The 23,946-nt window shown below is 43.5% G+C and overlaps 1 protein-coding gene across 3 annotated transcripts; it reads left to right on the top strand.

Moving 5' to 3' along the window:
* Nucleotides 1-8,721: 8,721 nt before the first annotated feature.
* chfr (checkpoint with forkhead and ring finger domains, E3 ubiquitin protein ligase) lies at nt 8,722-23,793 on the top strand. Of its 3 annotated transcripts, none has more exons than XM_068310507.1 (18): nt 8,722-8,813; nt 9,457-9,585; nt 10,242-10,341; nt 10,580-10,689; nt 10,775-10,834; nt 10,964-11,107; nt 13,313-13,396; nt 13,733-13,898; nt 13,996-14,150; nt 14,404-14,566; nt 14,817-15,016; nt 15,183-15,299; nt 15,824-15,907; nt 19,300-19,370; nt 19,482-19,569; nt 19,646-19,753; nt 19,901-19,973; nt 20,632-23,793. In XM_068310507.1, the coding sequence occupies exons 2-18, from the start codon at nt 9,471-9,473 to the stop codon at nt 20,672-20,674; spliced, it is 1,881 nt and encodes a 626-aa protein (XP_068166608.1). In that variant the 5' UTR covers nt 8,722-8,813; nt 9,457-9,470; the 3' UTR covers nt 20,675-23,793. The 3 variants fall into 3 exon arrangements, 2 of the variants coding, with proteins under 2 accessions (XP_068166608.1, XP_068166607.1); XM_068310506.1 differs by having other exon boundaries at nt 10,925-11,107; XR_011035013.1 differs by lacking the exons at nt 19,646-19,753; nt 19,901-19,973; nt 20,632-23,793 and adding an exon at nt 16,885-17,014 and having other exon boundaries at nt 10,925-11,107; nt 19,482-19,545.
* Nucleotides 23,794-23,946: the final 153 nt, after the last annotated feature.

Below are 23,946 nucleotides of genomic sequence, written 5' to 3'. Positions count from 1 at the left end.
CAATCACAGCACTTCTGCCAGAAATAATCACGTGAACAAGAGCTCCTGAGAGCATCTTGGAATCAAATAAACAGCTGTCACCACAAAAAATACTCTATTTTCTGTTTAATGTCCAATTACATATAATGTGAACACACTGTGCACAGGAAAACAAACATTTTCTTCTATACAGTTTTGGCCGACGTCTACCCGGACGTTCGGGCCACTAGCCGAGTCCATGTCTCTCACTTACGGAGCCGTTTTGGCTTCGTCAAATACAGCGGTTTATATTCTTTGATTGTGAATGTAGCCACAAGACGACACAAGACAGTGTCTTAATGTGCCGGTCCCAAGCCCGGATAAATACAGAGGGTTGCGTCTGGAAGGGCATCCGGCGTGAAACTTTTGCCAAATCAGACATGCGAATCAAACCTATGACTTCCATACCGCATCGGTCGAGGCCCGGTTTAACAACGACCGCCATCGGTGCTGTTGATCTACAGGGCACCGGTGGAAATTGGACTACTGTTCGTCGAAGAAAGAGAGGAGGAAAGTGTGATCGTAGGAAGAGAGAGAAGAGGAACACCAAGAGTATAGGACTAAGAGTAGGGACGTTGAATGTTGGAACTATGACAGGAAAAGTAGAGAGTTGGTTGACATGATGCAGAGAAGGAAGGTAGACATACTGTGTGTCCAGGAGACCAGAGGCCTGTACCATAAAGCTTGATGAACCTAGTCAGGCTTCCTCTTACTTATCTGGCTTCACTTACCGAGATATCCGCCCTCCGGATTTTCGGATTTTCGCCGGCTATCAACTCACTAATTCAATTCAGACTTGTCCAGTCTAGATCTGTGCGCACTCACATAAAAAGGGCAGAGGTTGCTGCTGGGGACCAATTGCAATCATGCAACAAACCGACCTGAGCCGCACATTTCACAATGGAGGAGCAAACAATAATTATTAATATATACGAGCAATACAAATCAATAATCCAGGCGAAAAGCACCACAGTTGCAGCTGCCAACGGCACAAGAATCGCCGGCACAAAATCGCCAACTTTCTCAATGCGGAAGTTAGTGCCATTATAATATTACTGCCCCACTATGACTGCACTTGTATATCTGACTACAGTAACATTTGTGTGTTCCATAAATATATGTGTGTACGACATTTTTCGTTATGGTATGTGATTGTAGCCCCCGCGACTTTATGAATAGCTCTACATACTGTGTTCTTCCCAAGGTTTTCGGCATCGCCAACAGAATGCATAAAAGTACCTATGAATGAATGAATCAATCCATGATTTACTTAAACAAACAATTTATTAATGGCGTTTTATCTGTGGCTTGCTTGTAACCCATCCAACGAGGGATTTAAGGACATCATAATAATTACGTACATCACTGAGAAACCCTTCCTTGAGTGGTCACCTTATCGTTGTGGAGGGGTTTGTGTGTCCCAATGATCCTAGGAGCTAAGTTGTCTGGGGCTTTCTGCCCCTGGTAGGGTCACCCATGGCAAACAGGTCCTAGGTGAGGGACCAAACAAAGTACTGCTCAAAGACCCCATATGATGATGAAAAACATTGAAACACGTTTTCCCTTGCCTGGATGCGGGTCACCGGGGCCCCCCTCTGGAGGAAGGCCTGGAGGTGGGGCTCGAAGGCGAGCGCCTGGTGGCCGGGCCTGCACCCATGGGGCCCGGTCGGGCGCAGCCCGAAAGGACAACGTGGGTCCCTCTTCCGTTGGGCTCACCACCTGTGGGAGGGGCCATTGGGGTCGGGTGCATTGTGAGCTGGGCGGTGGCCGAAGGCAGGGACCTTGGCGATCCGATCCCCGGCTACAGAAGCTGGCCTTTGGGACGTGGAATGTCACCTCTCTGGCAGGGAAAGAGCCTGAGCTGGTGTGTGAGGTTGAGAAGTTCCGACTAGATATAGTCGGGCTCACCTCCACACACAGCTTGGGCTCTGGTACCAGTCCTCTTGAGAGGGGTTGAACTCTCTTCCACTCTGGAGTTGCCCATGGTGAGAGATGCCGAGCAGGTGTGGGTATACTTATAGCCCCCCGGCTTGGCACCTATACATTGGGGTTCACCCCAGTGGACGAGAGGGTAGCCTCCCTCCGCCTTCGGGTGGGGGGCCGGGTCCTGACTGTTGTTTGTGCGTATGCACCAAACAGCAGTTCAGAGTACCCACCCTTTTTGGAGTCCTTGGAGGGGGTGCTGGAGAGCGCTCCCACTGGGGACCTGATCGTTCTGCTGGGGGACTTCAATGCTCACGTGGGCAATGACAGTGAGACCTGGAAGGGTGTGATTGGGAGGAACGGCCCCCCCGATCAGAACCCAAGTGGTGTTCAGTTATTGGACTTCTGTGCTTGTCACGGACTGTCCATAACGAACACCATGTTCAGACATAAGGGTGTCCATATGTGCACTTGGCACCAGGACACCCTAGGCCGCAGTTCGATGATCGACTTTGTGGTCGTGTCATCGGACTTGCGGCCGCATGTCTTGGACACTCGGGTGAAGAGAGGGGCGGAGCTGTCAACCGATCACCACCTGGTGGAGTGTTGGCTCCGATGGTGGGGGAAGATACCGGTCCGACCTGGCAGAGCCAAACGTATTGTGAGGGTCTGCTGGGAACGCCTGGCGGAATCCCCTGTCAGAAGGTGTTTCAACTCCCACCTCCGGCAGAACTTCACTCACGTTCCGGGGGAGGCGGGGGACATTGAGTCTGAGTGGACCATGTTCCGCGCCTCCATTGTCGAGGCGGCCGACCGCAGCTGCGGCTGTAAGGTGGTCGGTGCCTGTCGTGGCGGCAATCCCAGAATCCGTTGGTGGACATCAGCGGTAAGGGATGCCGTCAAGCTGATGAAGGAGTCCTATCAGACCTTTTTGGCCTGTGGGACTCCTGAAGCAGCTGATAGGTACTGGCTGGCCAAGCGGAATGCGGCTTTGGTGGTTGCTGAGGCAAAAACCCGGGCATGGGAGGAGTTCGGTGAGGCCTTGGAGGACGACTTCAAGACGGCTTCGAAGAAATTCTGGTCCACCATCAGGCGTCTCAGGAGGGGGAAGCAGTGCAGCATCCACACTGTATATAGTGGGGATGGGGAACTGCTGACCTCAACTCGGGACGTTGTGACTCGGTGGGGAGAATACTTCGAAGACCTCCTCAATCCCTCAGACACGCCTTTCCATTAGGAAGCAGAGTCTGGGTTCTCTGAGGCGGGCTCTCCTATCTCTGGGGTTGAGGTCACCGAGGTAGTTAAAAAGCTCCTCGGTGGCAGGGCCCCGGGGGTGGATGAGATCCGCCCGGAGTTCCTAAAGGCTCTGGATGTTGTGGTGCTGTACTGGTTGACACGCCTCTGCAACATCGCGTGGACTTCGGGGACAGTGCCTCTGGATTGGCAGACTGGGGTGGTGGTCCCCCCTTTTAAGAAGGGGGACAGGAGGGTGTGCTCCAACTACAGGGGCATCACACTCCTCAGCCTCCCTGGCAAGGTCTATTCAGGGGTTCTGGAGAGGAGGGTCCGTCGGGAAGTCGAATCTCGGATTCAGGAGGAGCAGTGTGGTTTTCGTCCTGGCCGTGGAACAGTGGACCAGCTCTACACCCTCCGCAGAGTCCTTGAGGGGGCATGGGAGTTCGCCCAACCAGTCTACATGTGTTTTGTGGACTTGGAGAAGGCGTTCGACCGTGTTCCTCGGGGGGGTCCGGGGGGGGTGCTTCGGGAGTATGGGGTACCGGACCCCTTGATAAGGGCTGTTCGGTCCCTGTACGACCAATATCAGAGTTTGGTCCGCATTGCCGGCAGTAAGTCGGATTCGTTTCCAGTGAGGGTTGGACTCCGCCAAGGCTGCCCTTTGTCACCAATTCTGTTCATAACTTTAATGGACAGAATTTCTAGGCGCAGCCAAGGCGTTGAGGGTGTCCGGTTTGGTGGCCTCAGTATCGCGTCTCTGCTTTTTGCAGACGACGTGGTGCTGTTGGCTTCATCAAGCCGTGATCTCCAACTCTCACTGGAACGGTTCGCAGCCAAGTGTGAAGCGGTTGGGATGAGAATCAGCACCTCCAAATCTGAGACCATGGTCCTCAGTCGGAAAAGGGTGGAGTGCCCTCTCCAGGTTGGGGATGAGATCCTGCCCCAAGTGGAGGAGTTCAAGTATCTCGGGGTCTCATTCAAGAGTGAGGGTACAATGGAACGGGAGATCGACAGGTGCATCGGTGCAGCGTCTGCAGTGATGCGGACTCTGTATCGCTCCGTCGTGGTGTAGAAGGAGCTGAGCCGAAAGGCAAAGCTCTCGATTTACCGGTCGATCTACGTTCCTGCCCTCACCTATGGTCATGAGCTATGGGTTGTGACCGAAAGAACGAGATCCCGGATACAAGCGGCCGAAATGAGTTTCCTCCATAGGGTGTCCGGGCTCTCCCTTAGAGATAGGGTGAGAAGTTCGGTCATCCGGGAGGGACTCAGAGTCGAGCCGCTGCTCCTCCGCATCGAGAGGAGCCAGATGAGGTGGCTCGGGCATCTGGTTAGGATGCCTCCTGGACGCCTCCCTGGTGAGGTGTTCCGGGCACGTCCTACCGGGAGGAGGCCCCGGGGACGACCCAAGACACGCTGGAGAGACTATGTCTCCCGGCTGGCCTGGGAATGCCTTGGGATTCTCCCGGAGGAGCTGGACGAAGTGGCTAGGGAGAGGGAAGTCTGGGCTTCCCTGCTTAAGCTGCTGCCCCTGCGACCCGACCCCGGATAAGCAGAAGAGAATGGATGGATGGATGGATCACTGAGAAATATATTAACTGTGGCAAAGAACCTCAGTGCAATGCACACTGTCTGCGGGACCATCAGCGCATGGTTGCGGTGCATTACATTACTGATGTAAGGCTCCAGCAGCTGACAGATGTAATGTAACCCCTCTCCCCAAAACCTGTACCTTTCGTATAGGTCAGGCAATTCGAATGGATTACAGCAATCTCTAAATATTCTCGCGCGCCTGAGCGCTCTTCGCACAAGCTGTGCACCAAGATCCAACGGGTTCTCATAAAATGGACAGCCCATTTTCCAAGAGAACTGATTGGTCAGTAGGTGGGGCTGTTATACCCACTGAGCTCTGATTGGTCAGTAGGTGGGGCTGTTACACCTGCTGAGCTCTTATCCTGAACTTATCCTGCTCCGGAGCAGGGTAGGTGTTCAGCATAGGTTACCGCGACAACGTAGCCTGATAGAAAGTCAGCCACCTTTATGGTACCGAAAAGCCAGGGTTAAGCCTGAAGTTATCTCGCTAAGCCGTAATCCAGCTTTATGGTACAGGCCTCAGGTGGAAAGGTAGCAAGGATAGAAGTTTAGGAGCAGGATTCAAGTTGTTCTATCATGGTGTAGATAGGAAGAGAAATGGAGTAGGAGTTATCTTGAAGGAGGAGTTTGTTAGGAATGTCCTGGGGGTAAAAAGAGTGTCAGATAGAGGGATGAGTCTGAAGCTAGAAATCGAAGGTGTGATGTTCAACATTGTTCGTGGGTATGCTCCTCAGGTAGGATGTGAACTGGAGAAGGAGAAAATCTGGTTGGACTTCGATGAAGTAATGCAGAGCATACCGAGAAGTGAGAGAGTTGTTATTGGAGCAGACTTCAATGGACATGTTGGTGCAGGAAACAGAGGTGATGAGGAGGTGATGGGCAGGTTTGGTATCCAGGAGAGGTACGCAGAAGGACAGATGGTAGTTGACTTTCCAAAAAGGATGGAAATGGCTATAGTGAATACTCTCTTGAAGAAGAGGCAGGAACATAGGGTGACCTATAAGAGTGGTGGTAGGAGCACATAGGTAGACTACATCTTGTGTAGATGGTGTAATCTGAAGGAGATCAGTGACTGCAAAGTAGTGGCAGGAGAGAGTGTAGCAAAACAGCATAGGATGGTGGTGTGTAGGATGACTCTGGTGGTGAGGAAGATGAAGAGGACAAAGACAGAGCAGAGGACGAAATGGTGGAAGCTGAAAAAGGAAGAGTGTTGCAGGACTTTTAGGAAGGAGTTAAGACAGGCTCTGGGTGGTCAGGAGGTGCTTCCAGATGACTGGACAATTACAGCTAATGTGATCAGGGAGACAGGTAGGAGAGTACTTGGTGTGTCATCTGGAAGGAAAGTAGATAAGGAGACTTGGTGGTGGAATGAGGAGGTACAGGAGTGTATACAGAGAAAGAGGTTAGCTAAGAAGAAATGGGACACGAAGAGGATTGAGGAGAGTAGACAGGAGTACAAGGAGATGCAGCGTAAGGTGAAGGTAGGGGTAGCAAAGGCCAAACAAGGGGCTTATGATGACTTGTATGCTAGGTTGGACAGTAAGGAGGGAGAAACTGATCTACACAGGCAGGCAAGACAGAGAGACAGAGATGGGAAGGAAGTCCATTAGGTTAGGGTGATTAAGGATAGGGATGGAAGTCTATTGACAGGTGCCAGTAATGTGATGGGGAGTTGGAAAGAGTACTTTGAAGAATTGATGAATGTGGAAAATGAGAGAGAACAAAGACTAGAAGAGGTGACAGCTGTGGACCAGGAAGTAGTGAAGATTAGTCAGGATGAAGTGACGAGGGCATTGAAGAGGATGAAGAGTGGAAAGGTAGTCGGTCCTGATGATATACCTGTAGAGGTTTGGAAGTGTCTAGGAGAGGTGGCAGTAGAGTTTCTGACTGGGTTGTTCAACAGGATCTTAGATTGTGAGAAGATGCCCGAGGAATGGAGAAGTGTTGTGGCAACTACAGAGAAATAAAGCTGATGAGCCACACAATGAAGTTATGGGAAAGAGTAGTGGAAGCTAGACTAAGGGCAGAAGTCAGCATTTGTGAGCAGCAGTATGGTTTCATGCCAAAAAAGAGTACTACAGATGCAGTTTTTGTTTTGAGGATGTTGATAGAGAAGTACAGAGAAGGCCAAACAGAGCTGCATTGTGTTTTTGTAGATCTGGAGAAAGCTTATGACAGGTTGCCCAGAGAGGAACTGTGGTATGAGGAAGTCTTGAGTGGCAGAGAAGTATGTTAGAAAGGTGCAGGACATGTATGAGGACTGTAAGACTGTGGTGAGGTGTGCTGTAGGTGTGACAGAGGAGTTCAAGGTGGAGGTGGGATCAGCTCTGAGTCCCTTCTTGTTCGCTATGGTGATGGACAGGCTGACAGACGAGGTTAGACAGGAATCTCCATGGACTATGATGTTTGCAGATGACATTGTGATCTGTAGTGAGAGCAGGGAACAGGTGGAGGAGAAGCTAGAGAGGTGGAGGTTTGTCCTGGAAAGGAGAGGAATGAAGGTTAGCCGCAGTAAGACAGAGTACATGTGTGTGAATGAGAGGGACCCAAGTGGAAGAGTGAGGTTACAGGGAGAAGAGATCAAGAAGGTGGAGGATTTTAAGTACTTAGGCTCAACAGTCCAGAGCAATGGAGAGTGTGGAAAAGAGGTGAAGAAGCGTGTACAGGCAGGATGGAACAGTTGGAGGAAAGTGTCAGGTGTGATGTGTGATAGAAGAGTTTCAGCTAAAATGAAAGGAAAGGTGTACAAAACTGTGGTGAGACCAGCGATGTTGTTTGGCCTAGAGACAGTGTCACTGAAGAAAAGACAGGAGACAGAGCTGGAGGTAGCAGAGATGAAGATGCTGAGGTTCTCTCTGGGAGTGCCCAGGAAGGATAGGATCAGGAATGAGTACATCAGAGGGACAGCACATGTTAGAGGTTTTGGAGATAAAGTCAGAGAGGCCAGACTGAGATGGTTTGGACATGTCCAGAGGAGAGAAAGTGAATATATTGGTAGAAGGATGCTGAGTTTTGAACTGCCAGGCAGGAGGCCTAGAGGAAGACCAAAGAGGAGGTTTATGGATGTAATGAGGGAAGACATGAAGGTAGTTGGTGTGAGAGAAGAGGATTCAAAGGACAGGGCAAGATGGAGGAAATTGATTTGCTGTGGCGACCCCTGAAGGGAAAAGCCGAAAGGAAAAGAAGAAGAAGAAGAAGAATTCTTTGATTGTGACGGTCCTCACGATGTCGTGTGGGGAACCCCGATGCTTTATTCACCAGGACCGAACTCACAAAGTCGGTGTCTACCCAGATGGCTGGACCGTAACGTCGAAGCGGTCTTCATCTTTGCGTTCGTTCACCCCACATTCATGGAGCGGTTACGGCTTGGTCGGACACAGCAGTTTGTTTTCTTGTGACAGCGAAGAAAGAAAGAAAACAAAGTCTGATATTATTGTTTTATTGTGGAATTTTCATGGGCTCCCGCCAGTGTTCTCTGTAACTGAACAGTATACATTTACATTAAATTTAATATAATTCCTTATTCTAAAATATGCATGAACTTGAATGTAAGTTGGCTACAAATAATAATTTGCAATCTTTGTGCAGGTAAAGTACAGGTAAAGTAAACGTAAAAGAATGTTGTGTTCAGCTTGCAGGTTCTGCCCCTGTTCAGTCAAGTGTGTAATTATTCACTGAAAGTGTGAGTCTGTCTGAGGATGAGGAGGGGAGACCCGGACACACGAATCACATTGATCACACAGATGATCTCATAGCTGATCACACACACACACACACACACACACACACACACACACACACACACACACACACACACACACACACACACACACACACACACACACACACACACACACACACACACACACACACACACACACACACACACACACACACACACACATGCTCCTCCTCCCTCAGCCTATGACGATTTACTTTCAACTCCGAGTCAAACAGGAAGTGCATCTCGATCCTAGCTGGAACATGAGCGCTGCCAGTGGCCTCTGTCAGAGTTATCGGGACAACAAACTCATATTTTGAAGGTAAACTCAAGGCTTCAGACTTGTTCTATATCAAACTTCTCGGTCATCTGTGGTTGTTGTTCTGCGCTCCCGGTGATCTTTTGGTTCTACCAGAGGCTGGCTGTTAGTGTTAGCTGTGCGTTAGCTTAGTGTTACTGTGAGAAGTTAACGCTGTTAATGTATCCCGAAGTATTCCAGTTCGTTTTCTCAAATGTACAAGTAGTTTAGGATAAAAATAAGTGTGTGTGTTTTTCAACTTGGCTCTCAACAAAGCCAACTGATACCGCTGGATACTATGTGAGCTCAGAAAAGCTAACTCTCGGTAATGCGAAACAATCTCATCTTAATTTAGTTTCGTTATTCCACAGTATTCAAATCTTCTGTTACATTTTTCATAAACTTTTATGAATCTTTGCAATCATATTTTGAATTCGACTTGAATATATCATTGTGTATGCGACAGCACCTATCGCAAAACCTTTTAAATCAAGTTTTTAATTCGTTTGGTGTAGGAATTTGTGGGTGTAAGTGTACTTGCTGTGTGTGCCCTATAATCTGTAAAGCAGTAAAAAAAAAAAAAGACACCACAAGAGTCACTAATCTAAACATTTCCTAAACTATTAATTTTCTCTTATTCCTTCATTTTTAAAAAAACATGTTACAGAAAAACATTAGAAGATGGAGAAGATGGACAGTCCTAGAAGAGGACAACCCTGGGGAAAATTAGTCAAAGTGGACTCAAGTGAAACTGTCTTGCTCTTCAGCAGAGAATGCACAGTCGGCAGAAAAAAGGGTGAGTTTGTTTATTCTTGTTATAATTTAAGAATAAATTTTTTTCACCTTGCATGTTCATTAAAAACACTTAAACAATTGTGTGAGATTCTGCTTTAGTGATATGCGAACATGGTGATGCACAAAGACAGTCATGTCGTAGCATAGACGTTGCTGTCAGTGTCTGAGTATTTAAAACCCCCCTCAAAAACACAAAGGCTTCTTTAGCGCACCAAACTTAGACAGCCCCTTGTGATCATAACAAAAGGCTTCCTTTAAGAACATGTGTGCAGAATATTAAGTAGATTTTTTTGTGTTGGTTTTGCTTCAGAAAAGGTTAGGCCTATATTCCTCCCCCCCCCCCCCGCGTTCGCTTTGTTGTTGAGAGCTCTTGGGCTCTACTTTTTTGCAATGCAAAGCAACTTGTCTTAATTGGGTAGCTTATGTCTGGGTAATAAAAGCTTTTTAAGAATGCACTGAAAAGATGAATGTTAGTAGTATTTTCAAATAGTCCAGGGGGCTTGGGGTGGGGTGGGGGGGTGAAACATGAATCACATTTTGCCTTGTTCACAACCATATGTATTGTCTATTAAATTTCAAAAAAGATCACTTAAAAACTGTGACATAAGCTGTTTAATGTCTGAACTGTATGTTCATTTTTTGTCATTTTCTTGCCAGGATGTTATCTGTCCTTTCCAGCCAGCAAACTGGTATCAGGGGAGCACTGCAAGATTGTGCAAGATGAAGCCTCAGGACTGGTGTGGCTTGAAGACACGAGGTACTATATGCTAAATAATCACCAGTTAGAGAATTGTGACCATCATAAAAAGTTGAAGCATCATACTCCTTTCCTGATAGTTTGACCTCAATATGTTCTCACACAATTTGGTTAGAAATGCAGTAAGGCAAAGTATAGGGACTATGCTTACAATTTGTTTAGCAAGTCCTTTGTACGATCTACAGAAATGTATTCTGTTTTTACACTGCACAATAACGCAATTGTCTATTGTCTGTAGTACCAATGGCACAGTGATCAACATGTCCAAAATGGTTAGGAAGCAAACTTATGCACTACGGAATGGTGATGTCATCTACTTTGTGTACAGGAAAAATGAACCAGAACAAAGTGAGCTCCTTTTTTAAGCTTTGAGAATATGTGTGTATGAATTTATTCAAATAAAATACAGACAATATTTCTTGTCGCCCTGTAGACATTGCCTATGTTTACCACTCAATGAAAATGGAGCAAGATGTTTTACAGCAGAGCTTTGGTGAGTAGATAGTTTGTTCCCTACATCCACTTTGATTCCACATCTACATTGTTCCTCACTGGCAACCCCCACCCTCTATCTCAACTTCAGCCGTGGAGAGCCTCACTCCTGCTTGCTCTCCTCCTCCAGAGATGTCGCTCTCTGTGGGGCCCGTGATGCTCACAGCAGCTCCTTGTATCCCAGCTCAGGAAGAACCTCAGCCCTCTACCTCCCACTTCTGTATCGAGAGCCCTACGACTTCTGTTGCAATGGCAACGCTAGCCTCAGCATCTGGTAGGTTCTCGCTGCTAAGTCTGTTCAAGAGGGGGTGATCTATCATGGTGAGTGGGACGATTTTTTGAAAGGCGTTTCCTTTGGAAATTGGTAGTGGATCACTTTACCATGCATCTCATCTTAACCTTCTTACAATGTATGAATGTGTATTGATGAACTTTTTAAGATTATTTCATTTTAATCGGTGGAATAATCTGACTACTGACCTTTTGGATAACTGCAATTTTGACTAGTGGAACCTCATGGTGATAAAAAGACTTCTGGACCTCCTCTGGCCACTTAATTGATAAATAAATCTGTTCTTGTAATTGTTTTCATTGTGAAGCTTGAGTGCATGCAGGTTCACTGGAAGGAATTTTGGGGGAGGGGTGCTGCCAGGTGAAAGCCACAGGTCTATTCTCAAAAGTCTTTCTTCTTTCAATCTGCCACAGTGAATTATTAGTTGTACTGATATGGAAGTATTCTCTCACATCAGCTCATGAGCCCCTGCAGTCTTTTCTTGTTACCTTCTTTGTGGTACATGCTTGCACATGTCGCCCTGGTCGCACTTCCAGTCAAATACAAGGTCTATTTGAGGGATACAGTAATCCCTTGTTTTTCGCAGGGGTTATGTTCCAAAAAGAACCCGTGATAGGCAAAATCCGTGAAGTAGAAACCTTTATTTTTTTTTACAATTATTATACAATTAAATACTCTATGTACATTGAAAAGAAAGAACAAACCATTTTAAAGGCTCAAACATTTGTTTCACAAATAAAAGTACTTTAGAAACATTTTTTCAACAAATAACTTCTGTACTGTCAAATAATAATTTTAATCATCAATGTGAACAGAAGGCTTCAAATTGCGGAGATTAGCAACGCCCACCGCGACCCGAGTAATTGGAATAAACAGGAGAAAATTTAAATTATTATGAAAAAAATACAAAGTACAGTCGGACAAATAGTGATTCAGGTGTATTTCACTGCTCTTCAGACTGAGTCGCTGCATCCTGACTCCGCATCTGCAGTGTTTTCTTCTTTTGTAGCCCGCGGTGCAGGTGTGTTTATTCGGGAGAAGAACATAGTGATAGGCAGTTGTTGTCGGTCTTTTTTTTTCTTTGCAAAAAGATCCGTATACACCTACATGCCACCATCGATTATGTTGGAGAACTGTAATGAACGGCTCATCAAAGGGTTCACCAAGCGCGTTAAATGCGCTTGGTACTGCGTGAACAGAATCAGAACAGCACTTGTTGATGGCCCGGCATCCTCTTCCCTGTCACTGTCAGCAAAGTTTTGATACAGTACTCTCACTTTTGTGCAAATAACGTTTGTATCCAACGTAATGTTATTTTTCCTGCAGTCATTAATCCACAGAGCTAATGCAGACTCCATCCTTATCATGGTCTTGTTGCGGACAGTTGCAACCCTTTTTGCATCCTTATTAAAACCTATTGCTGCTGTCGTCCTTATGTTTTTTTCTTCCTTCTTTAAGGAACGAACGGAAGATTCATTAATTCCGTAATGCTGACCTACAGCCGCATAGCTTTTACCTTCCCTTAGCATGTCCAGAAGTTTAACTTTATCTGCGCTTTATCTTCCGCTGCCTTTTGGGTCCTGCCGCAGGTGCTTTTGTCGGTCCAGAGCGTTTTGTCGACATTATGGGTTTTAGAGAAACTCGAAATTGCAAGAGAATTTGCACGTACGTAATATAAATTTGGCAAGCTGTTTTATGTACGTGTACATATTAAACTGCAACGTTATTGACGCACAGGTAGAGAAGAAGCGGAGTGACTTTTTAGCCAATCAGAATGCAGAACACAATGCACAATGCAAATCCGTGAAGTAGCGAAACCGTGAAAAGTAAACCGCGTTATAGCAAGGGATCACTGCACTTTAACTCGCCTGAATGAATTTAATCTTAGCCTTCAGGGTCTCTTTCAGGACAACATTGAGGCCATGATTAAAAGGCTTTAACTGTGGTCTGACTGTGTCAAAATGAATGACACAATTAGAAGCCTGGTTCACGTCACACTAACTCCCTCCTTTGTTTTCTCACGTGCATCATTTAATATCTGCCCACACAGATTGTATATATAATAAAACTGTGATAATGGCCTGGATGTAATTGCACACCCCTCAGCCCTGTTCCATCTTTACGTCTAAAAATAAGCATTATTTTTATAATATCATGTGACCAAATATTGTTTCTTCTCCATCTTAGGCCCAGCTAAAGTTGAGGCCCCAGCACAGGAAGAGGATGTGAACAACATGGAGCCAGAAACAAAGAAGAGGAAGATTCATCAAAGCAAGTTTTATTTGAAGTCGTATACTAAACTCAAAGAGGAAACATGTCTTCTGAACGGTGACTTGTCTTCTCAAAGCCACCTCTGTTTCTCAGGAAAGGTCCAACAGCAAAAAATAATGTTATAGAAGCTAAAACAGATACATTTCAAATGCTGTAATGTCTAATGCTGTTAAATCTGAAGTTACAGTATGCAGTCGGGACTCATGGGTGATTGTTGCGATATCCACTGAACTCATGTAGTCGTGTTTCTGTGATTGACAGCTGTCAAGCCTGGCCGGAAGTGTTTGGTGCCAGAAAACCAAACTCATTGGTACATAACACTTATTTTCCTGACAGATACAAATCATGATTTGGGCTTGCTGCATACAGAAGTGGCTGCTTCAGCAAAGGAAAGCATTGGATGTCTTTTGTCAAAGCCACCAGTGGAAGGGGTGAAGACAGACAAGATGGAGGAGAGCCTGACATGTGTCATCTGCCAGGACCTGCTGCACGACTGTGTTAGGTAAGATATCAGTGAGATACATATCCAAGTATAAAGTCTTTGTGGTTGTCTCAGGAATCATGATGGGTAAATCTGTTTGTTGTTGTTTTTGCTTTAGCCTGCAGCCTTGTATGCATGTCTTCTGTGCCGCCTGCTACTCAGGCTGGATGGAGCGATCCTTGCTTTGCCCCACATGCCGCTGCCCCGTGGAAAGGATTCGCAAGAACCACATCCTCAACAACCTGGTGGAGGCATACCTCATTGAGCACCCAGGTTTGCATGAACAGAGATTTTAGTAGTCTTTTGAAAGCTACCTTCACTCTGAGAAGGTTCAAAGTGAAAGGTTAGACAATAGCCTCACATGAGTGTTTTTTTTAAAAATGTGAGCAAGATGTATTCTCTGGCTTAGTTATTTTTCTGCTAATACTGACACGATGGAGACACACAAGAGAGAACGAAGGGCCACTTCCAAGACAGTCCCAGTAGAAAATGACTTTGTGTTCATGTGTGTCTTTCTTTCCTGCAGAGAAGTGTCGCAGTGAGGAAGACCTTAGAAACATGGACAGTCGTAACAAGATCACTCAGGATATGTTACAGCCAAAAGTTGAGCGCTGTTTCTCTGATGAGGAGGGCAGCTCAGATCATCTATTTGAGCTGTCAGACAATGACAGCGACTCCTCCGATAATAGGTAAATGGTCTCACTGTTTGTATTTGTGAGTAGTTTGTGATACTCGGATAAATTTTTAGTGACAAGTGTGTATTATTCAGATTTTAGTCATTGGTTTAGAAAAACATTATTTTGTTTTAAACAATAAAATCATCAGTGGCCTGAGGGTATCATGGTTTGGAAAAGCCATCAATGCATGAAGCCTGTTTTTTTCCCTCCCTTTTTATTGAGTTCTTAACTCAACATGTGATTTTTGTCTTTTTGTCCTCAGTCAACCTCTAGTGTTGTGCAAACAGTGTCCTGGCTACAGGAGGGATGTCCATCAGATGCTTTTTCCTACCAGTTCAAACTTCTGGCTCCCTAATGTTCCCACTCTATTCCCTCCACCTCTTCACACCAAGCCAGCAAGTGAGGAGGCGTCTGCGAAACCCACACGGGAACAGCCCTCGACGTCCGCTGAAATACCTTCAGGTGATTAGAAGTCATGTAAGAGCATTAGCTCAAGGTAATCATTTTCCTCGGGGGGTAAACTGCATGCACGACAAATTTATTTACAGAATACAAAATTAAGCTCCCCATGCCATCCATTCAGATCATTGTGTTCTTCATGCAGACTTATTTGTGTTCTCATCTGCAGTTCCTCAGGAATTCTGCTGCCCCCCTCAGGGCCCCCATCTTATCTGCACCTGCTGCCTCCAGTCGATGCCAGACAGGCGGGCAGATCCCAACAGCCAGCAGGTTATAGCTCAGCAATGTGAGTGGTACCCAAACCTGTTCATCCCTCTTGTCACGTGGTCTGTGACATCAGTCAGGCAATAAAACTGTAAATGTGACCACAGCAAACTGTTGCGAGGCTTAAACCTGCATTGCATGAGATTTGTCTCCCTCCTCTGGCAGTGAGAATAATTACATAAACCTTGCCCATGGTGTGCTCATCTAAAAAGCATCATTGCGAATACAAAAGTGCAAGAATATCACCACAAATTTAAAAACTCTTGTGTATAAAATTCAGCAGAACTTGACTGACAGTGATATGACTCATCGTCATTATGTGAACTGATTGACTGCAGAAGACATTAATTTAAATGTAGAAGTGCGTCTCTCAAGTTTTGATACCGGACATTAAATGAAGATAAGGCAGTCAGCTTTATCTTTATTTGATGATCGATTTACAGTATAAAGATGTGTTGAGGTCTGCAATGCTCTTACCAGCCAATCACATGTATGGTAAATTGATGATTTTGCTCTAATCATCTTATGTGTCATGTGTGTTTGCAGGCGAACTCTGCCAACGACCCTTCTGTCACATGTACTGGGGTTGCCAGAGGATTGGCTGTCAAGGCTGTCTGGCTCAGTTCAGTGGTACGTTTGTGTCTCAACACCCCAGGTGTATTTCCAGTGCATCACGTACACATTAGACCACCACTGCTGGGTAGTGGTCTAATGTGGAGCCCAATGATGACAAATCATTTCATAAATGATTAAGATGCATGAAATGCGATATAGCAGACCTTTACAACACTTCCTCTATGCGACAATGTGTTCATGGTTACGTATCAACCTGCAGGAAAGAGAAGTTCTGAAATTATGTAGTGCTGCTGTCCATTTAGTGTAAACGGTCATATAACTGTATTGGGACACTACACGACCCAGATGACTATCATGGCTATTGTTACCGCTCTGACCATTACTGTGAAGCAAATATATCATCATTATAATGTAATAGTAAGATTTTTTTTCCCCCTGAATTCTATCTCATCTCTGGTCATGCTATAGTGCAGTAGATACCAGGACTTTGAACCAGAATTTTTTGCCAATTGGCTTGTTCCAAACAGAAACAGTATTATAACGTTTTACACCACCCATGAACTGACGTTCCTGAACCGGTTAGAAGAAAAAATATAATTCCAGAACCGGTCAGTAATGTTCCTTTTAAATACAAATAGGTAGGTAGCTTTAAAACTTTTAAATTGGCAATTAGTTGACGTACTGTAGATTGGTCCCAACATTAAACAGTACAACAGCACTGATCTAATTACGGAACAGAGGATGGAGAATCAGAGGATGATGGAGCAGTTGCAGCAGCTTACAGCTTTGACATACGCAACAAAGTTTGCGTATGTCAGAGCTCACCGGGGAGCGAACACGCTGTGATGAAGCATCTTGTGATCAGTCAAGAAGAGAAAGATAGCACAGATAAATGTCCAGAGTGCCAGAGGAAGTCCGCTGAAGGAGATAAATTTCTACAAAGTGCTGGCAGTACGTGAAATCTGCTCTGAAAATGACTGCAGCCAATGAGTTAATGTCTAAATCAAACCCTTTTTTTTTTAAATTGACAGACTGCAGTGTTTACCTGTTACAACTATAATTGATTGGTAAAACTGCCTTTTCCTTGACTGCTGGTGATATGCCTCCACTTGTCTCCACTCTCATCATGCATTGAATGAATGACTGGAAGTGAAACATGAGGTCAGATTTTTTTTTTTTTCAAGAACGAAAAAAACCCCCGGTATCAACTGGTTACCATTATTTTGAAAAACGGATTCTGTTCCAGAACATTAAAAAAATATAAAGTTTTTTGTTTTGTTTTCGTTCCTCGCAAATGCCAAAAGTTTTTGGTTTTCGTTTTCGTTGCATGAACCGGTTCAAAGCCATGGTAGATGCACATATTACATTGAGTGTAAGGTTAGTGTAATTAATGGTTGTCTCTGATGTGACCGTGCTTTATAAATGACAGATGAACACAGTTTGGTTTGGTTTTTCACTGTTTCAGTTGGACTAGGTCACATGTGTCAAACCCAAGGCCCGGGGACCAAATGTGGCCCGCCACATCATTTTATGTGGCCCGCGAGAGCAAAAACGGTCAGAGTGTCCAAAAATAAATAGGTCGAAAGTGTGCTTTGACCAAAACCGCATCTCCCACAATGCAGTAATTAAGCCTGTTTTAACTCTGACAAAAAACAAAGTTAATGTCTTTATTTTTTTATTCACTTGAATAATTTGATCTTTGATTGGTGGAGTTTTGTGGGTTTCGTAACCTGACAAAAGGATTTATGTTGTAACAGAGTAACAAGCAAACATCTTTGTAATATTTTTAACTTGAATAAGTGATAAATTCAGAGTTATAAGGGGCAGCAGTGGCTCAGCGGTAGAGTGGGGAGTAGAGCGGGTCGTCCAGTGGTCCAAGATCAGCAGTTCGATTTCCGCTCCCGCCCAAAAACACCCAGAGTGTGAGCTGACAGTGAGAGGTTCCAGCTCACCTCCGGAACACTGCCAAGGCGCCCTTGAGCAAGGGGCCGCCCCCCTCACAAGTTGTTCATTTGGGTACACCAAGAAGGAGCTGCCTGCCATTCTACCGCCCATTTCATGCTTACAGGCCCCCCTGTGTGTGTTTGTGGGTATTACAGCAGGCTGTACACTAATATATATGTACGTGCGTTTGATTGACAAAGATACAAGAGTGTGCCGTCTTAACTCTTAGACCCCTGACCTATTTTGGGCGTTTTTTGGTACCTTTGATATTTGTCTCTATATAACACATTAAAAATGATTTAACATACCCCTGCTTGGTATGTTTATCTTCAGCACAACTTCAGCTATGTGAAGAGATAGTTATTATTTTCTTATAACTTACTATATTGACATGTTGGGGCAAAATAGACACACGCAGTCAAATTTGAAAATGGAAAAAAAATATTTTATTTATTGCACATAAAAACCAAAAACATACTCATCGAATTGATTTTGAACTCCAAGAAGGTTGCCATAGGCTTCTAACATAACTACTGACTCTTCAAAGGAGTGTGTTGGGCCAACATAGACACACAGTCAAATTTGAAAATGGAACAAATTGTATTTTATTGAACATAAAACCCCAAAACATTCTCATCTATTTGATTTTGAACTAAAAAAAGTTTGCTATATGCTTCTAACATAACTATGTACAGTTTGTGTCAATTATGCCACTCTTCAAAGGAGTTTTTCAGGAATAAGACAAAGTGCCACGTGACAAAATGCACGAATCACGGTACATGCTTGCATCACGTGACAAAATGCACGAATGACGAGACATGTTCAAATCACGTGAAAAAATGCATCATCTCCTGTACAATGGCGAGTATAATGATAGAAGTAAGGCACCTGCCATCTGATTATAGCAATAAAAGAAGCCATTTGAACCGCTTGTCTTAGATCAAATGTAAACAATCATATCTCCGGTTTTCCGAGGTCAATCGGCTCCAAATAAAAACCGGAAGACAGTTTAACATCTATACTGTTGCATAAACATGCGCATAGCAATCCACGTAACAGACTTTATTGGTTACGAATGGTTTAAAAACATCATGTGATCTGAACACAGGAGCGCATGTACGTATAGTGTAATTAGGGTTCATTTGCCTTCGGGGATCATAATAGTATTAAGATACAAAAAATTAACATTAAGGATTAGTTACATTTATTTTACATTACATTGAGTTACATTTATAATTTACATCTGGCCCTTTGAGGACAGCCACTATGCTGATGTGGCCCTCGGCGAAAATTGACACCTCTGGACTAGGTCATACATACATTTTAAGGGTAATTTTTTTTAATTTGCTCACGATAGAGTTCATATTCAGACTCAACAGGGCACTCTGTATTCAGACTTGCAACCCCAAAAATTATTTGTGATGTTAGTTCTTCTCATTTTTTTGGACAGCATGTCAGTGGTGTAGTGAATATTTCACATGTTCCAATTTACTTTTTTTCAGAGCTCAATCTCACAGACAAATGCATGGATGGTGTGCTGAACAACAACAACTATGAGTTGGATATCCTCCAGGTAACCTAAGCTAGCTTTATGTGTCAAATATTCTGAGGGTCTTCGAGCTAAATAAATATCTATTGTCACGTGATGAGACGCTCCTGTTTGTGTTTTCATCGTCCATCCCAGAACTACCTCTCCTCTAGAGGAAAGACATGGAGAGATATACGCCAAGAGGTTCTGCAGAGCGTTGAACAGGGAAACTACGGTCTGACAGGTTAGACAAACACATAAATAAAATCCACACTGACTTATTCAACAAAAGCCATAAATCTTGTTCTTTTGTCTGTCAGATTGTCGCATATCTGCAAGCACCATTGTGTGTTTCTGCTGTGGCCTGCGAGCATTCAAGGAGATTGTCTACAACTACAGACAGAATATTCCTTCATCTGAACTTCCAGGTCCTTCCATCCTTTTATTGTTTATTTGCATAACACAACTTTTTAATGGCCTTTTCACATTTTACACAACTGATGGCACAAACAAAGAAGTTACTGTTTCATTGTGAGACCTCCACTTGTCAGAACTTTTTGTTGTTCTTTCCTCAGTTGCTGTAACATCTCGTCCCGACTGTTATTGGGGACGGAACTGTCGCACACAGGTGAAGGCGCATCATGCAATGTAAGTGTTGTTACTATGCTGCAGTAAACAATACTGGACGGATATGTTGCCTGCATGTTGTTCATTGTTTTCACCATTAGAAGGAGTCCTTGCCTAAAGTTGCTCCTTTAGTTCCCCAGACCTATTTGAAGGAATAACTTACACAGGACCTGTTATTACATCCAGCGAAGGAGATGTATTAGTGTTTGTGTGTTCTTCCGTCCGCCCGTCAGTCCACCAAATACCTTCACAACCGTTGAAGATAGAAAGATGAAACAAAAAGCCCATTACTCAAGCGACAAAGGGGATGAAAATGAGATGAACATCTTGAGAAGTCAAGGTCAAATTTAAACTTTCGTTCACTCAGGAACTGGTTAAGATAGAAAGATGAGGGAGAAGGCCAGTGCGAATAAGACCATAGATGAAAGTTAGTGCTTTGATCTACCTGTGCTTTGATTTACCCTGACCTATTAGGCTAGGGTGAAGTTTTGACTTCAGAGACTGCAACATCCCGCGACTTACCCTGGCCTACCCGAAAGTACTGTAGTAGGTCAGGGTAAAATTTTGAATTCAGGGGAGTCGCAGGATGTTGCAGTCTCTGACTGCCTTGGTTCTAGTATTATTTTTGTGGTTTTATGTTTTAAAATCAACAACTTTCTTTTCTTCAATTTGATTTCAGGAAGTTCAACCACATCTGTGAGCAGACACGTTTCAAGAGCTGAATGAGTTCAGCGGTTTGTGTGTCAAACACCAGGCTTAACATATACACAGTCTTAACTTTTGTCTATTTTAGCTAAACCTTATAGATTTTTATGCAATAAATCAATGCAGATATTACAATCATTGTCCATTTACAACAGAGGCCTGTGTCACACTGAACACTGTCTGGTGAAATAACTCTATGCATGAGTTCAGTGTTAACTAAAAGTTAAAGCTCCTTTGCTGAAAAATAACCTGTGATTAATACCAACCGCTATTTTTAATTTTATTTCATTTTATCTGTGGCTGAAGCACTCATCTAGTTACCAAGGTAATGGCCAATAACTGTGGTTTAGTAAAATGCCTACTGATATTTCCTCCTCTCCATGTGACAAAAGTTACTAGTTGTTTTCACATGTTACAGAAAATGTTTTATATTATTCTGTCTGCCTTCAGCTTTGGCAGTTGTAGCATGAAACACATGATATATAGTTGCTTTTTTTCCATGCAGAGCTTCCTAATAATTTACGAGTCTTCTGTCTCAGTGACATCATGATCTGTAGCACCATTTGCACCATAGATGGGCCCAAGTTCCATCTCTTTTTAATTATTAACTTTTTAATTATATAAAGTGAAAATAATGTAAAGTTTTTTACATCAGGGTCAAAAAGCCACATTGATATCCCACACGACTAAGCTAGCGTGATAATCCTTTGTACAGTATTGGGAGGAGGATCATTCTGTTTGTTCCATATATCATCTCCATGGTGATTATAGCAATGGAGGAGGGACATTTCTTAATACCTTGTAACAAGGCTAAAATGTGATAATATGCAGTTTGTTCATATATGGACTCTTGAGGGAAAAGGTAGACTGAGAGTTAAATATGAGATGACCCTCCTTTTTTAACGCTTGTGTTGGATAAATATAATACAATATCTTCTGTTGTCTATTTTTTCCTGGTTATACAGTATAAATCTATTATACAGTACATATCTTTTGATAGAGATTGATTGTGCTGTTTTGGAGATAATAGTTAATCAGTGTTTTGACTTGGGCTGTTTCCTTTGGTTCCTCAGGTACAACATGCTGTTCTTTTTAGTTTTTAATTAGCAGCTTGTCAACAGTAGAAGCCGTCACTGAAGGGTTACATTAAATGTGATGGCCTGTCATTAAGACTATCATTACCCAAGTGTCAGGAAGTCCCTATCATGTAGACATGCACAATAAATATTGATGTCTATGGCAAAAAAAGTAAAAATGCAACGTTCAATTTGGCATCAAATAAAAGGCCTTTTAGATTTCATTAATTTTAAAGGGCTCCTGTATATTGAAATATGAGGATTAAGTATTAGTGTTGTTTCTCTTTGTAGTTTCGCTGTTAGAGTGTGGAGCTTGCTGATGGGTGCAAAAAATGTGGGAGTAAAAAATGTTAATCAGGTCTTAGCATTTTTATTTTAGATTTTCTTTTGCAGATTCTTGTTTCATTTTTCCCATTTATATTAACAAATCAAGTCCTCTGGCTGTGTTTAAACTATGAGCTAAGCAATAAGGGAATTTGCACAATTGTTTCCCAAATGGTTTTTCTGTGAGTAAGTTTATATTAACAGTACATCTTCAAAGACACACGTGTCAAACTCAGGGCCCGGGGGCCACATGTGGCCCGCCACATCATTTTATGTGGCCTGCGAGAGCATAAAAGGTCAGACTGTCAAAAAATAAATAGATCACAAGTGTGCTTTGACCAAAAACTACATTTCATTACATTTTAACACTGACAAAAACATTTTGAACAAAGTTAATTCTTAACTTGTTTAATGTTATTTTTATTCACATGGATAGTTTGAGACTTGATTGATGGAGTTCTGTGGGTTTAATAACCTGACAAATTTATAACAGAAACAAACTTTTTCTGTACCTGTAATATTTGTATGTTGAATACGTAATCAATTCAGTGTTATTTAACATTAAGGAGTAATTACATTTATTTTACATTACATTGAGTTACATTTATAAGTTACATCTGGCCCTATGAGGACAGCCATTATGCTGATATGTCGCTTGGTGAAAATGAGTTTGACAGCCCTGCTCTGAGAGGTTTTGCAATCAGCAAATTTGATGTCAGTGATACGACTCAGGATATCTGATCATTTAAAGACATCATTCTGAAAATAAGAATCATTAGGAAGAATACTATGTAGTGAAAAAAATACTTTGATATCTTTTAAGAGTGCTGATATTCAGAGATTATTGGTAGGATGATATGTGTTGTTTTGGGATGTAAAGCCTTTGTGTTTTGCTTGTGTCAGTTGTAAATTGGCACACTTCTGGTATCTGCTGGAGTTTCTGAGTCAAGTTGTGTTGTTAGCGAGGTGTTTTGGTAAATGTTCCTGTTTGTTTCTTTGTTTACACTTTCAGTAATGGTGTGTGCACACTGGCATTCCTTAGTGGCTCAGGCCTTCAGCACAAACATGCCCCCCGACCCCCCCCCCCCCACACACACACACACACACACCACGAGATTGGCTAAATTTTAATTACTCCCTAATCCAACAACAGTCCAGAGCCGCTCCAATCAGGAATAGGTATTAAAAGAGGCTTTGGAGGCGTGTTTTGCATTCTCCCCCGGGGAGCTGTATTTTGTACATTTAGGGCAAACATTTACTCACGTTGTGTGCAAGAGTATGGACCAGGCTGCTCAGCAGGATGGAACAGGCAGGTTCGATTCTACCTCATAGCTGCTCCCAGGTGTCTCGGACACCGAGCAGGCATCACATTCACATCAGGCCACATGCCTCTCATAAGGAAGGGAGGTCCTTGATGCCTTGAAGCAATGTATGCAGTGCCCAATTTGAACAAAGCTTACACTACATATCAGCTACCTAGATCTAGATTAACATTAGACATGAAAAATTGTGACAACTTTTGACTTTAAGCATAATGCTTCTACCTTGTATGTTAGCCTGGTGTATTAGCAATGCTAAGATCATATCTGTAAAATATACGGCTGTTTAATTAAAACACATTTATTATCTGTAGAGACTGACTTCAATCATTTGTGTTTTTTAATAACCTGCTTAAATGTTTTTATTAATGGAAACAAATGTGTGGTTGTTTAAGCATTACTGTGCAGAATTATGTTTTCACTTTAATCTGTGGGTTTCTTCACTTAAAATCTGTTTGAGGTGCAAATTTCCTTTCAGGAACAAATGTATAACCAGGAAGAATTTGATCATCCAGCATACAACTTAGTCAAGCTTGGGGTGGAAACACAAATTGAGAATGGACTCTTACA

This window comes from Antennarius striatus, chromosome 3 (genome assembly GCF_040054535.1).
Source record: "Antennarius striatus isolate MH-2024 chromosome 3, ASM4005453v1, whole genome shotgun sequence".
Lineage (NCBI taxonomy): Eukaryota > Metazoa > Chordata > Actinopteri > Lophiiformes > Antennariidae > Antennarius > Antennarius striatus.
The sequence above is the reverse complement of the archived record's forward strand: the minus strand, read 5'-3'. Positions and strand labels throughout refer to the sequence as shown.